This window comes from Maniola hyperantus, chromosome 14, assembly GCF_902806685.2.
Source record: "Maniola hyperantus chromosome 14, iAphHyp1.2, whole genome shotgun sequence".
In the NCBI taxonomy this organism is placed as follows: domain Eukaryota; kingdom Metazoa; phylum Arthropoda; class Insecta; order Lepidoptera; family Nymphalidae; genus Maniola; species Maniola hyperantus.
In genome coordinates this window covers 4,248,616-4,265,529 of record NC_048549.1, presented here as the reverse complement: position 1 = coordinate 4,265,529, position 16,914 = coordinate 4,248,616, and the positions used below count along the sequence as shown (strand labels likewise).

The following is a 16,914-nucleotide window of genomic DNA, read 5'->3' as shown; positions in this document are numbered from 1 at the left end:
TTATGCACAGTCGTTTTTGATTTATCGTGCAAAATGTCAAAAAAATGCACTTGGCCGGTTTTAATTTAATTATGTAAACTAGTACTTAAATAATTTCATGTAAATAACAATCATAAAATGCATTATAAACATTCGATATGTGTAATGAACGGTATCAATTATGCTCAACTGGCTTACGGTAAAATAAACACGCGTAAAGTATAAATTAACTGTGCTATAAAAAGCATTACGATTCGCACTCATAATTGAGTAGATAGCACTACATAGACTAGGAGCTGATGTTTAAAAAAATGAATTTATTACTCCCCATTCTCTATAGATAGATATTAATTGACTATTTTTATTAGTTAAGTATTACAAAAAAATCGTATAAAAACGCGAAAGTATAAAAACTGGCGTCTACGCCAGGGAAAGAGGAAATAGTTATATTCCCTACAATGTTTATTTCACTAAATTGCATTTTGTATATAAAGAGTCCATTACAAAAGAGCGTGGATTTGACTGGCAGCTCACGCCAGTAATATTAAGTAAGTAAATCAAATCTTTGAAAAGAGCAACCGCCGAGTTTCTTGCTGGTTCTTCTCGGTAGGAATGGCATTCCGAATGCAGTGGTTGATTCAAATGACGATCTAAAAATAAAAGATTTAAAAAAAAACTTTCTGTTTCTATTTAATTAGTCATTAGTAGGTCAGAACTCGCCAGCGATGTACGAGTAGTAGTGATTCAGTATGCACGTGTGTATTACAAACATCGTTGAACATCAAATACATTCGATGTCCAATAAATTGCAACTAAGGCATTTCGTATCCGAAAGGCCTAAATGTCTAATGCACTAGTGCAATATATTTCGTAACCTATAAAGTAGGACGGCAATTTATGTAACAAATGGCCTTTAAGGCGGCCGGCTCTCGAACTATCTGTATTACAATCGTTTATTAAATTAACACCAGTTGTCGTCTAGTTGCAAGTCTGATTTGAGGAGTAATTTAGCTAGGAGATGGTAACAAAATGAAATTATGCGCTTATTATATCAAAGAAACTAGAATTATATATAAACGAAGAATAAAGAAAAAGAAAGAATAAAAGAAAACTATGGCTCGTAAGTCGTAACTTGTGACGCTGTAGAAAAACAGGTGCTTGATGATAAGCCTGAATTGAGGCGCTGATTTCGGTCGGGCATAAGTATTGTGTATGTAGGTATATGTGCTACTACATCTTACATACTCGTCAGTCGTCACGCGGAAACGCGCTGTAGTACGAATCAGTGCAGGCCTTTACTTCACAATGGTTCCTTAACCTTCCAAGAGTATTCCGATTGTGTTTCTTCAGAAAAGTTAAAGTTAAAAGTATTTAGTTTATTGCTTTAAAAGTGCACATTTCACCTATATATAACTAAGCGTCGAAACCTTATCAATCTCAGGTGATTACCTCAGGGAATTTTAGTTTCAGACCACTCAATAGGCTTACATGTCTTATATTATTAAAATACGGGCCAACAGGTATCGCAAGTCTCTCGTTATCTCGTAAGCCATCCCTAGATGTAACTCGGCAACTTACATAAGACCAACTAGATGGATCAAAATTGTCTGCAATTACAAAAAATCAGGATTTCTTGGGCGGAGGAATGTTGTGAATTGTGATATATTAATTATTTATCATACCAATTAAATTATTGTGATACAATATTAGTTCTTAAATAGTTTATAATTCAATTTTGCATTGTGGATGTAATTCTCGGAGAATAATTCTGCAAGTGCAACGTTCCTCATGCACCATTAATCTGGTTCCACATCACGATCATGAAAAATTACTCGTGTTATGTTTTTGCTATCAAATGCTTTTTATCAAATGTGGAAGCAAATATAACCAGGTACTTTTGTTATAGCTTATAACTAATACATTAGGTACGTAGAATATGTAGCTGTAAATGTTGTTTCCTTATAATTCATAATTCTTTATTCCAAAAAATACACGTGAAGTGGTGTTACAATATTTTTTGGAAGCAGTGTATTACCAAGTATGACGTGCAATGATCCTTGTATCAATCAATAGCTATTGAATTCTCTTTTCTTAAAACTTAGCGTTCTCATCGTTCATATTGAGCATAGTTTTGCAAAGGAAAGCCATTAGCCGATTCCTGAACGTACACACTTTAAAAATAAGTTTACACTTTGGTTTTTGAAAAATTGCCAGGAAATTTTATTAGCTTTTGACTATCAGAAGTTGTCCAAAACTTAAACGACTAAGTATTTTAAAATACATTTTATAAGTCCGTGAGGTATCCCTTTAACCGGAGAAAATTCCACATAATTTTCTCTAAGTATTAAAATGTAAGAATTTTTCAGAGTGTCAATTAAACATGTTGGAGTTGAAACAGGTTTTCAACAATTACTTGCTCGAGTAATAGTTTTCAAGTCACGAAAATGTACTGCGTGAATTCTAACAAGTTTTTCTTAATGCAAAACATTTTATACCTACAACGTTTTTGCAAGTAGTGTTTTGACTACTGTTTGTTGAACTAAGTTCTTGAAAAAACGACTTGGTTAACAGATACAGAGTTATTGTCCGCACAATTAATTATATTTTTATGGTTTTCAAAATTTTCCCCTTATGTCTGCTATAAGACCTACCTACCTGCCAAATTTCATGATTCTAGGTCTGTAGGTTTCTTGACAGACCGACAGACTGTCAGACAGTCGGACAACAAAGTGATCCTGTAAGGGTTCCGTTTTTCTTTTTGAGTTGCGGAACCCTAACAATGCATTGCAAATTGTATCATACCACCATCAGATCTAATGAGATCATAGTAAACCGCAAACCTGTCACCAATAAAAAAGACTCATATCACTTTTCGCAATAACAAAAGAGAATAAAAAGATACGAAACCGACGACCTTAATTCAGTTTTGAGAAAACGCGTAATATCTTTTAGGTTGCATTGCAACTCGAAGCATCGCATTTCATAATATGAATAGAACCAGGTTTGAACTTGATACGCCATTGTTATGATTTCATACATTGCGGTTAGGTGGCTAGTGGTTAGTGCATCGTATCAACTGGCCGACAATTTAAACCTAAGTTCGAAACTATTTGTTTTGTGGTTATTTATAAACGCTGCATTTAATAGATATTTAGGTATACGAGATTATTAAGGGGAAAGGAAGTGTCAAATCGCGAAAATGCTGTAAATTTGAAGAAAAAGATTTTCTTTCCTAAAGCATTAATAGCTATTAAATACATGTAATAAAAAACTTCAATTTGTGAAGATCATAATGACCTATATCACATTTGTTCAAATTATCCCGTTTTTTGAAGAATTGATGTTGAAAACATTGCTATGATCTACTTGTTTTGTTGTTTTTTTCTTTAACGGCTAAACGTGTTAAATTCAAACCATCACAAAACAATATGTTTAGGTTATCTTATCATTTTAAATTATTGGTTTTAAACTAAATGTATTTCATTTCTTAAATAATCTAAAACGAACGGAAATTATTCATTTTCTTGCAGGCGCTAAATCCTGTCAGTAGCCTTTTAGCTTTCATGGCGGGCGGAGCTGTGCGCATCCATTTCTTCGTAAAATTACGCTATAAACTTATTATTTTTGAATGAAAGTTGTGTTTATATGTACTGGTAATGGTTGAATAATAAAATAGGGATTTATTTATCTCAAAATGAAGCCTGCTCACTACTCAAATTTATTTTAAAATTATCGTAGTATTACGTACTAGTTGTGAGGTTGTCATAGATTATGTTGACAGACAGTAATATTTTCTAAGTAAGTATTATACCTATGTGTCAGATCCATATTTGAATTTCATTTCATTTAATTTTATTTCATTTCAAGTGGCAATGAGCGCTCGTAATTCGAAAAGCCAATATATATTTACAAAATACGATCCCAATTCCCAAGGTACTGGAATGGCGACCTCGCACCTGAAAGCGCAGCGTTAGAAGACCCCCTCTAGGTGGACAGACGAATCAAACGAGTCACAGGGAGCCGCTCGATTCAGGCGGTGAAAGACTGTGCCATGAGGAAGACCTTATTAGAGACCTATGTCCAACAGTGGACGTCTGTCGGTTGATGATGATGATGATGATGATGATGATTATGCCTTTCTTCTTCTTCTTCAATTTTGAAAAAAAATATTTGAAAGCATCTGGCATAACCTGTTAACTTGAAGCCTTAATAATAATTATTAAGGCTATTTCAAATTAAATTGATATTTAAAACTAGATGATGCCCGCGACTTCGTCCGCGTGGATTTGGGTTTTTTAAAATCCCCTGGGAACTCTTGCGAGATAAAAAGTAGCCTAAGTAGCCTTCTCTGGGATATAAGCTGACTCTGTACTAAATTTCATCAAAATCGGTTAAACTGTTGGGCCGTGAAAAGCTAGCAGACAGACAGACAGACACACTTTCGCATTTATACTATTAGTATGGATTATAAGAAAAAAAAAATTATTGCCTCTCAGCCCTCTGAGAGACGTTAGGTTAAGTGAACACGAATTATGACAGTTCTGTGTTCTAGCGTAAGCTTTAGGTCTTCTGATAGCGTCAACAGTGACATTTCGGCTGCCTAAAATCCAAACCCTGTAAACGACATCAGACGAGATCGCAGGGAGATAATTTAATTTATTTTATTTTAAGACTAAGTATTTTCAGTAGATTTTCTAGTAGTTAGACTTTGTTAAATAATGCAGAAAAAACATTATTGTATGCAAAGTATTTTCCTTGCAAACATTTAACATGTACCTTTAGTACGTGACAGGTCGAGAGGGCAATCGGGGTGGGGACGTCACCCGCGCTATCACGCACCGGGTTAGCGTGGGGGCTGTGCGGGTGTGCGGGCCTTATACCCCGATTTCCATCTGTCATTTTCTCATCATTCATCTCGCGTACTATAGAGCTTATTGCCTTTCCTATTCTTACTTTTAATGCATTATTAAACGTCTTTACTGTTTTGATTTGGATTTTAGATCATGGGTTATGTTTTTAAAATGGTCACAGCGACTTACTAGGCTTTGAATTGGTTTTCTCATTGTATAAGGTGCACTTACTATATATAGCCTGCGACAGGTTGAGAGGGTAATCGGGATATGGCAAGGGGACGCGCCGTACACCCGCACGTCATAAGGCGCACGACTGCACCTGGTTAGCGCAGGAGCTGTGCGGGTATACGAGGCGTTCCCTCCCCGATTACCATATTTTCAACCTGTCGCGTACTGTAGGTTTAGACTTTAGAGGTATCAAAATTTCTGTTATATGGAAAACCAGAGGATGCCCGCGACTTCGTCTGCGTGGATTTAGGTTTTTAAAATCCTGTGGGAACTCTTTGATTTTCCGAAATAAAAAGTAGCCTATGTCCTTCCCCGGGATGCAAGCTATCGCTGTACCAAATTTCGTCAAAATTGGTTGAACGGATGGGCCTTGAAAGGCTAGCAGACAGACAGACAGACCGACGGACGGACAGACAGACAGACCGACGGACGGACAGACAGACACACTTTCGCATTTATAATATTAAGTAGGTATGGAGTATAGATATGGATGTGGAAGTATAGATTTTAATGCTGTTTTCCTTACAATAATGGGAAATACTATTGAAGTAAAAATTATGACATAAGATAACGATTTTTCAAAAAATGTCATTTACTGGGTTTCGATATGGGGCGGTCGGTTTAATCAGGTTCTAGGGTAAAAGACTCAAGTGAATGAACAAATCACAGGTTTTTACCATAAATAAAAACTACCAGGAATTAAACCAGCTGATACAAATTTTTATGAATAAGAGTTTTTAAGGGTTTCCGTACCATAATCGTAAAAACCAGCCAAGTGCGAATCAGACTCGCGCACTAAGGGTTCCGTACTTCAATCGTATTTTATCGACATTTTGCACGATAAATCAAAAACTACTTACTAGATCTCGTTCAAACCAATTTTCGGTGAAAGCAAACTTTCATGGTAATATCATCATATTTTTTTTTTGTTTCATCATTCTAGTATTTTAGAAGTAACAGGGGGACACACACACACACACACATTTTACCACTTTGGAAGTGTCACGCAAACTATTCAGTTTGGAAAAAAATTATATTAGAAACTTCAATTTCATTTTTAAAGACCTATCCATAGATAACCCACACGTATGGGTTTGATGAAAAAAAATTATTCAGTTTCAGTTCTAAGCATGGGGAACCCCCAAAATTTACTGTTTTTTTCTATTTTTGTGTGAAAATCTTAGTGCGGTTCACAGCATACGTCTACTTACCAAGTTTCGACAGTATAGCTCCTATAGTTTCGTAAAAAGTGGCTGTGACATACGGACGGATAGACAGACAGACATGACGAATCTATAAGGGTTCCGTTTTTTGCCATTTGGCTACGGAACCCTAAAAATGGAACCCTTATGGTTCGATTTGCTCCGTCCTTCCGTCTGTTTGTCTATCACAGTCGATTATTTCCGTAAGAGTCGGTTCCCACTTGTCGGTTGTCGGGCCCGGATTTTAATCGAATGTTCCAGTGGCAGAACATTTTATATGATGTACGCTTGACTAAAACCGATTTTGTGTTGGCGCCGACAAGAAATGTCGGGTGTTTTGCCAGCCCTCTACGTTCGGAATAAAATCGTGCGACTTCGTCCGCGTAGAATTAGGTTTTTAAAAATCAATCGTCAACTGTAGGTGTTACAATTGACGGTATACGACAAACATTTACTACTTTTGCCTCTATTCTCTCTCTCCCTCAGTCGAGTTTTTTTTTGTTTTTTGATCTTTAATATAGAAGGAAAACGTGACTGACTGACTGACTGACTGACTGATCTATCAATGCACAGCTCAAACTAATGGACGGATCGGGCTGAAATTTGGCATGCTGATAGCTATTACGACTACTATCCAACACACCTAGTTTCTCCTTTCACCAAAGGTTGCCTGGTAGATTGCTGTGAGCAATAAGGCCGCCTTTGCATACAATCTTTTTTCGTTTTAGTTTCTTTGTCATGTTATGTAATATTTTTTGTGTGCAATAAAGTATTTCTATCTATCTACGACGTAGGCATCCGCTAAGAAAGGATTTTTTGAAAATTCAACTCCTAAGGGGGTGAAATAGGTGTTTGAAATTTATGTAGTCTACGCGGACGTAGTCGCGAGCATAAGCTAGTCTTATATAAATTCTATTTGTGAAACTTGTCATCAGCTTCAATTTTCTTCTGTTCTTATCAATTTACTTTTCCAATTAGCTGTAAGTTTTCCTGTTAAATAAAAAAATATAAGTATAACAATAATTAATACCGCGCATTATTTTTGCTCTTTTTGATTATTAAATAATTTATGACTATAATATAGATACACAAAATAATAAAAAAATACTAAATGATGCCCGCGATTTCGTGGGCGTGGATTTAGGCTTTTTGAAAATCCCGTGGGAACTCTCTAATTTTACGGGTTAAAAATTAGCCTTAGCAGACAGACAGATACACTTTCGCATTTAGTAACCAACTTCCAAAAAGGAGATGGTTCTCAATTCGGCCCGTTTTTTTAAATGTATGTACACCGATTTTTTCGAGGTTTCGTATTCGTTCATTTACTGGAGTCCCTTTACCCTAGTACGTTAAAGTACTAAAAGTGCGTGTTAGTAATTAGTATCAGCTGATCAAATGTCAATAAATTGCGCCAAAACCAAACGCCAAAACAAAAATTGCTAGTTTCAAGGTGAAACGGCAACTGTCATTAGCGAATGCAATTGCCTTAAAAAAAACATTGAATTCACAAGGACGCAGGTAAAGTAAAGTTATTAAGTCTCGAGAAGAGAGGGATATGACAAAATATCCTTACCATTTAAAGATCTCAAGTTACAAAAAATAGGCCAAATAATGATAGTTGTTTCAACTGATAGACTGCTGCTGCTCGATTGCGGTAGGATGACAGCTACAGTGTCACGATCGCAATCACCTCTGATTGGTTGACGCTCGCTCACTATTGGCTACAATGCATTGTTGCAACAAGAGTCGCACAAATTCAGCCAATCACAACAATGGAGATTGTAATAATTATTGATGCAGGTTTTACGAAATGGACCTACTGGTCATAAATCTGGCAAGTTGAGTCCTCAGATATCTCTCTCTCTCTCTCTCTCTTGTGCCAGTTGTTTTTGTGCAGGATCCCAACATCTATATATTCTGTTCTTCGAACTACTCGTAGGTGCCCATCCACTGCTTTGGTACTTCAGCCATAATACAATTTTATATTTTTATTTTTTTCTTATACATGGCATCATATTGTAAATTGAACATTTGAAAATAGGAACTGCCGAATTCCTTGCTGGTTCTTCTTGGTAGAAAGGGCTTTCCGAACCAGTGCTAGATTCAGTGACGATTCAAGTGTTGTATATTTGAATAAAAATCTTTCTATTTCTTTAAAAACTTCTCAAGTTTAAGATTTTACGAAACGCTAAGGGTCCAACAAAAAATTCCAACTTGGAGAGTTGTGGTCAAAGTAGTTTCAAGGTGCACATATCTTTTAAATGCACCTGCTTGTCTTGTCATATATAAATAGTACGAGATCAGCTGTCGTACCAATTAACTAGTTTGACTCACCTGTCTACTTCACCACAAAGGCAAGTATAAATAGGTACCTAATAATATCTATACTATGCGACAGGTGGAGATGTCTATTGGGGTGGGGACGCACCGCACAGCCCAACAGCCCCCGCGCCAACCCTGCGCGGATGACGTGCAGGTGTGCGCCGCGTCTCCCGCCTCATACCCCGATTGCCATCTCAACCTGTAGCGAACAATACCAAACAATCTTAAAAGCATTACGGCAACGAGAATATAACTGGAGAACTTCTTTATATTCTTGTCTCTCAAAGAGAAGCTACAATTATTTAAGAATGTAGCCATATTTTACGACGAGACCATACGAGTCTATGAGTAACGATAAAACGTTCCCTATTTAAATGTAACCTTACCATAGACAAGAATAGCAAACTCTGTATCATAAACTTTGGAAATTGCACGTGGCTCGATCGACGCAACTCTTAATAAGGCTCTATTGAATGCACACGCAAACCATTGTTATTAACTGATACACTCGGAAATTGACTATCTGACTAAGCAACTTCATACCTCTCTTTCTATCATGCGAGTTTAATAGAGATGGAAAACTTTGGAACAGAGTTTAACCACATCCTTATTTCTACTTACCAGCTTGTTGGCCTACCAATTTTAATTTATAATTCTGTCCGAAGCTGGTGCTGCAAGCTATTCCATATTAATTTATGTTTATGATTGTTGATTATATCAAACATAAAAATATGACAATTAATGTATAACTAATGCGTATAATTTAGAAATATTATGTTAATTTTAATAGCGAGGGTAGATAGGTATATTATATTATATCTAATTTACTTAAGTATACACACTCAGAACAGAATCATGCAGAAGCTTTGTGTCGTGAACGTAAAGTACAAAATATGTGTTCTGTCTTTAATTTTCCGGAATAAAAAGCTTATGTCCTTCCCCGGGATGTAAGCTAGGTAACTCTGTACCAAATTTCATCAAAATCAGGTAAACTGTTGAGCTGTGAAAAGCAAATTTGCACATTGCAAATTTGCAAATTGCACGAGTTCGATTTATTGCTCTAATACCTATACCGGCATAATCAAACTAAGTTAAGTAGTGTTATTTAGTGATCGGTCAAACATATTTGTTAATGTTTATTATTTACAGACATTTTCTTATACATGCGATGCAAGAATTCCGCCAGACTTAGTCACGGCTGAGATAAATAATGGAAAACGATAATCGCCGCGTCTATATAAGCCTTTATAAGGAAAATTAAGTTAACACACATTATAATTAAGTTGACACAGTCATGTTATATGTAGTGTTTTCTGTAGCGGTAGCTATAGACAAATCAACAATAGTGTAACTTGTAGTATAAACTATGTAAACTTTATAGTCATTTAAAGAAATAATGATCTTGTGAAACACAAGACAGAATTTTACTTACAGGTACCTACCTACTTATTCCCTTTTTTTTTGGGGGAGGAAAAAAAACATATGGATTTCTGCTTGCTCGCCAGCGTGTTTAGCACGCAAGCTCGTGTCTTCGTGATTCGCTAACTTAGACACCGTGCTCATTTTTTAATCCGTTGAAGGTTTTCTACGATTTTTTTTTTAAATATCACCCAGTGAAGCAGCAATGTACAACCAACCAATCTCGGTGGCTATCATTTAGTGTTAGACACTGAGTTAGCGAATCACCTAGCTGGTTAGCACTGAAGTGCATTGTATTAGGTCGTGCTGAGCCTATAGTTCTCCTAAAAAAAAAGAGAAAAGAGATTCTTTTCCTCTTTTTCCACTTTTCTCTTTGCTCTCTTCTCATCACAATAACTCATAGCGTACCAGGCCGCGCAGCTTCACTCGGTACCACGCGGATCACCAGATTTCGGCCATATACACCCGTTGTCTAATCCTAAATCTAAGTCAAGCCTATGTCAAGGTAGTTAACTACCTACATCTATATATATAAAAGGAAAAGGTGACTGACTGACTGACTGATCTATCAACGCACAGCTCAAACTACTGGACGGATCGGGCTGAAATTTGGCATGTAGATAGCTATTGTGACGTAGGCATCCGCTAAGAAAGGATTTTTGAAAATTCAACCCCTAAGGGGGTGAAATAGGGGCTCGAAATTTGTGAAGTCCACGCGGACGAAGTCGCGAGCATAAGCTAGTTTGGATATAATGACTATAATCACCACAATTTCTAAAATATTAACTTTTAGTTTTATTGTTATGATCGTATAAGAATCTCTTATCGCGAGATTGCATATTTTCAAGGGAATTTCTAAGATAAAAAGTGTGTACAGTGTTGTCGTTTACTTATAATAAAACCACGTTATCTTACCTACTTAAAAGGCTTAGCAATAATTTAGAACGCTTCAAAGAAAATGTTATTGTTATGCCCAGCTCCATATTTCTGTATAAAATGCTTTCGCGGGTGCGATTCCTTTATACTATTATAACTACCTTATGCTCGTGACTTCGTCTGCGTGCATTACATAAATTTGAAACTCACATTTTACCCCATTAGGGGTTGAGTTTTAAAAAAAAATCTTTCCTTAGCGGCTGTCCAGTCCATAATAGCTATCTGCATGTCATATTTCAGTCCGGTCCGTCTAGTAGATTGAGCTTTACGTTGATAGATCAGTCAGTCAGTTTTTCCTTTTAAACATATATATTTAGAAAACCTTTCTTTATTGTGATCTGCAGATAGATAGTACTTAGAGCGTCTCAAAGGACTATTTTTTTGTATTTTTGTAGTATGGATAAAATAGTTATTAAATTAGACAGCGTTTGACTTTTTGTGACGCTCAGGCAACTTTAGACATTTCAGTTTTCAGTGTTACGGGCTTTAGACTAGGCCGCGGCTTACCTACCTATGAAATAATTGAGTTGGTCTATTATGGACAACATAATATTACCTATTACGGAAAATCAGTCAGCGTTTTAAGCCTTTGGGACGCTCAGAGACATTTCAATTTTCAGTATTGCTTGCTTTAGGTAGGACATGTGGCGGTTTTTGAAACGATGAGTCGGTCTATGATTACGACGAAGCACTGCAATGGTTCAAATCAAAAATCCAATAGCAAGAGCATTCTTCCTTTTAAAGAATTCAAATGCAAAATAGTTACGTTAGCGCTATAAATTTTAATGCTCCCAAAGGATATGTCGGGAAGTTATTTTAAATTCTCATGCGGCTTCTACTCGTGTGTTTAGTTTAACATGCCTGATTGAATGATTGTCGGGCAGCCAAACACGGGTTGATATGATTATTCAGACCTACATATACGTGCAATAACTGCAATATCACTCGTTGTCTCTAAATTAGTAGAGTATTTTTAGAATAAATCTTTTTCTTATAGCATCACTTCGTTGTCTGTCTGTTTGTCAAGAAAACTAGAGGGTACTTAACGTTGACCTAGAATCATGAAATTTGGCAGGTAGGTAGGTGTTATAGCACACGTAAGATAAATCCGAAAACCGTGCATTTGTGGTTACACCACGGAAAAAAAATTAAAATGTGTTCATGAAGAAATAATTAGTAGGTACCTATTTTCAACTTTCAAAGTAAAACTAAAACTAAACTAGTAGGTATATCGAGTGGGGCATCATATGAATTGGATTAACCTGTACATTGTAAATGAGATTTTCATGCTAAAAAGTTTTTGACTTATCGTACGAAATGTCGAAAAAATACGACTGTAGTACGGAACGCTCGGTGCGCGGGTCTTACTTGGCCGGTTGTCTGAATTCCATATGACCTTATTATCATCGTCCCAAAATACATAATGCAGGTACATGCATATTCATAAGCAACGATGTAATATTCACTAGGTACGAAATAGGTATGAACTATAAACTAAAAGTAAGCTTACCTATCTCGATGCAAAAGAGCAATTCTGTACTCGAAATAAAAATCTTTTGTATTTTTAAATCGTGAAGGGGAAATGTTAGTTAACACTAACAAGTCCCATTGTATCTGCATTGCGGCCGTTAGTCGCTACGGTACAGAAGATGGCGATCGTATTCGTTTCATTATTACGATTTTTATAAACTTCGCGTGACTTAGGTCGGATCCATATATCACATATATACTTGCATGCTTGAAGAACAATATAGAGCACAGTAATGCTCGGTGTTAGGCCGCAGATACACTTGTAAGTTTTACTCACGTAAGGCGGCTGGACACCAGGTGCAGAGATGGGAGGTGGACAGAAACAGTGACAAAATGGACTGGACCTTGGAAAGCGGAAAGTGGGCAGGCCCAAGAAACGGTGGTATCAAGACTCAAGTGGAAAGAAATGGAAAAGGCTTTCACCCGGATCATGGGATCCATCAAAGACTAACACTAACTTTTAATTTATTTACAAAAATGACTAACAAATATATTTTGTTAAATATACTATTAGTTTGTAAAATATACACCAACACGCTGTGGTAAAGGAGGAAATAATTCCTCTTTGGAAGACAGGTCACATGAGGGCTACAAACAGAGACTTGAGCTTCATAAAAACAGCCTAGCAGTTCAACTTCTAGTAGCCAGTGACAGCACGTTCCACCTTAAGAGGACAAGTTTGGCCAGCATAATATATTATAATAATTATACAGTGGACCCCCCGTAATCCGACAAACATTTTGCAGGGCTGTGTCGGACTATCGAATTTGTCGGATTATAGAGTACTGCCTAAGACCCCCTATAGTCCAGAATTTTGTACAAAAGAGTGCCTTGTAATCCGACAAATTACGATTTAGGTGGTCTAAAATATCACATTTTTCTTTATTTATCAGTGTTTTATGATAAACAGTAAACAATGAACACACACTAGACCGCACTGCTATCATTCAAACTAAGCAATCAGAATTAAAACAATACCCTACGCGTCGAGTACAATAGTGGTGGTGCGTAGGTACAAGTTATAACTTGTTCAATCATGCATTAGCGAAGATTGTCATGTTGGATTACAGGGGGTTCCGTATTAGACAGAGGCCGGATTACCGAGGGTCCACTGTACTTCATCTTGAAGGGATGTCACATCACTGGATGTGCAAAGCCTAAACTGTGAACATTTATGAACCTCCTATCTGTTTATAGTCCAGGGACTGATCGCAGATAGAAGAGAGAGAAAAAAAATATTATGGTTGTGAAACTTGGGTTCTCAAAAAGGAAGCAAATAACCACCTGCAAGCTTTCGAAATGTGGATCTACAGGAAAATGCTCAAGATAACTCATGTCTACGAGTATACGAAGGAAGCTCACTTTCTTTGAACATTTACAGAGAGGAACCCAATTGTCATTCCCAAGATTAATGTTGGAAGAAAGAATTGAAGGCAAAAGGGCTCCAGGTCGTCAAAGATGCAAATGGTTGAACAATATAAGGGTGTGGAGTGTGGACAAGGCTTAGTTATCCAAAATTATGATAGAGAAGCTTTTTGGATGATGATCACCAAACTTGATTTCGAAGAAGGGGCACAATGATGAGGGATCTTAAATCTTAGCGACAATTATCAATGTGTTAGGAAGTTGGTACATTTGAATGTGATAACAGCCTATCTCTGAAGAGTGTTATTTTCACTTGTGACTTTATTAATCACCACTGATAAACATCCTTATCATAACAATATCACATTTAAAATACATGTTATAAATATGCTATGCATCAAATAAATAAAAGGTTTACTATTAAATTTTTTACACAATTTAAATAGGTCCACTTTTACAATTATAAAACTATATTATAAACGCAAAATGTAAAGCTGTTTGTTACTTTTTAAAAGTTTATTCATTAAAGCGATTTTGACGAAATTTGGTAAGTACAGAGAACAAGCCTTAGATGGACCTAATTTTTATTCAAAAAAATCAAAGAGTGCAGGATTCTAAATAAATCAAACCCTGCATGGGTTATAGTCAAATATATAGACATATGTCTATATATATGTATAATATTATGTACTTAATTATGTTAAGGGAGGTTTAGATGCTTTTTCACGGCTCAACCGTTAAACCGATCCTGACGAAGGGCAAGATGAAATTTTATCCTGGAGACAGACACTTTTAGCCCAGAAAATCAGAAATCAGATGGGATTTTTAAAACTTAAATCCACGCCGACGAAATCTAAAGCATCAGGTGGTACAAAAATATTCAAACTCACCCGCTGAAGTTCCAATGAATGGTTGTAGAATCTAAGCAACTTGTCCACCAACGGTTTCACAGCTCGCCAGGCCCTCTCCTGTGTTATCGTCGACGGGTCGGCTATAGCTTCCCTTATCTCCTTCCCCGCGCCCTTATAACACTGAATTTCCTCCAATATCTTATCAGAATCCAACAGCACTCGTTGCACCTCGTCGTAAACATCGCGCTCCGTATCCGTAGGCGCGGCGTTCTCGAAATCCAAAAATATATCGTAACGCGGCGACGAACAACAGTTTGAATCGTCTCTAGCCAAAAGACTCAACAACTTCCCCATTTCCAATGATTCAAATCAGTAAATCTCACTTTTAAATTTATTATAAATCAAAATACCTCCTGGATAGCAGCGACTGCATTGCCCGAATATATCTATTTGTGTATTACTATGTATAATTTTTTGTGATAATATTGCTTAATGAGTTATTTTTCACATTCACAGTTTATCTCATGTCTTTAAATGTTAGTGTTTTCAGTTAAATTAAATTATTTTAACGCACAATCACCTTAAACTGATTTGCCCCACCGACTGAAAAATGAGAAATGATCACAGAACACTATATAGGCTTATAGTTATAGCCCCTACAAACTCACGCCGAGAACACCCGAGAAGCGTGATATATAGTAGATAATCTATGAGCGTGAGTGTGAGGAGTTCGGAGGTTCTCGCCGTCTCATTCTCGCGCTCGCCTGTTCTCCGATCGGTGTCGGTCTGTGGTCGGTATTTTTGGCCGAGACCTCAGACTAAGAATAAGGAGACTTGTCAAACGTCAAACGCGTAGGTATACCCGTAGATAGCAGTAGATAGAATAATAGATAGATGTACGTAGGTACTGTGTAACCGCGTATGAGATAGCGATAGCACGACGTAACGTTGAATAACACGACAATTATTACCATTATCCGGAGGTAGTCCGTAGTAGGTCCTTTAGATTACCTTGTAAATTATTGCAATATTCATGCAATTTACTAGCGCATGTCAGTGTAAAAGTTTTATAATATTATGAAATTTGAAGCAGTTTGATAGTTTACACGAGGTATATCACAAATACAATTTTACTATTATTACGTTATAGACTTCTCCAGTATTTTTATTAATTTAAAAAATATCAAATATCAATATTGTTTTGGTTCCAGTACATAGTGCTACCACGAGTACGAAAGTGGCGCACTAATTTATTTTCTACTCTTTTCTGTCGATCTATACGCACTAGCTCTTTACAAGTGGAAGGTTAAAGTTGGATGAGCGGTTGGACGAGGGTTGGACCGACATTGATGGTGGAGCCGGCATTACCACGGGCATTTCACTTTTATGTTGGTAAAACTGACGTTATTTGGCCAATGTGGCTCATTCCGTTGTACACAATCTCTGAACTAAAATGGCACGTTTAAATCTATTGCTATCCCTTTCATAATGTTGTTTGCGGAAAAAGATAGCACTAGATTTAGACATGTGTATTTAGTTTAGTTTAGAGATTGTGTACAAGAGAATCGGCCCCAATGTTAAACCAAGTTTTTTGCATTGCAGTGCATTGGTTTTGGTAGTTTGTCTGTGGTCTCTCCTTTGGCGCGGATTTCAGTTTGTTTGCATTTTGCTTAGTTTTTGTCAGCACAGACCAGTATTGTCAGTATCGGAGTAGTTTCAGAATTCATATTACATTTTTATAAAAATGAAATACTTTATTTTGAAATTACAACACATGAAAGGGAGCTCTTTATTGTTTTGTGTTGATCGTAAGTGGTAATCCCTAATTCCCTACAACGGTAAAGACCTATGTCAACAGTCAAGGAGTGCCAGGAGGTCTGGATGCCATCGGTTGTGATAATGATCATAATAATATTACATAAGACAAACAAATTGTAAAGTTAAAGTTAAAAACTAAACTCAAATGGACTTAGGTGTTTACGGAGTAAGTGACATATTATCAATTACCTACCTACCAATTTATATGTGCGCCTACGATTTTAGTTGCGAGACCCAAGATTAAAATAGTACCTACCTACCTCCTAAATCTTGGTTTAATAACCGTGGAAGGATTTCCCTATATTGTGGATGTGGAATGTTCAGTATACTTACACGGCACAGCGGCACGGCACAGGTAGGATATTCCTTGCCACACAGTCAATATTGTGCCGCATTATGAATAGATTTTGG

The 16,914-nt window shown here is 36.6% G+C and overlaps 1 protein-coding gene across 1 annotated transcript in view; it reads right to left on the bottom strand.

Moving 5' to 3' along the window:
* The window catches only part of LOC117988124 (CYFIP-related Rac1 interactor A), a 41,013-nt gene extending 25,717 nt beyond the window's left edge, over nucleotides 1-15,296 (bottom strand). Inside the window, exon 1 of the mRNA XM_034975236.2 lies at nucleotides 14,725-15,296. Coding sequence (XP_034831127.1) covers nucleotides 14,725-15,039 — 315 coding nt within the window. The 5' untranslated portion in view covers nucleotides 15,040-15,296. The remainder of the gene's footprint in view (nucleotides 1-14,724) is intronic.
* Between the last annotated feature and the right edge of the window lie 1,618 nt (nucleotides 15,297-16,914).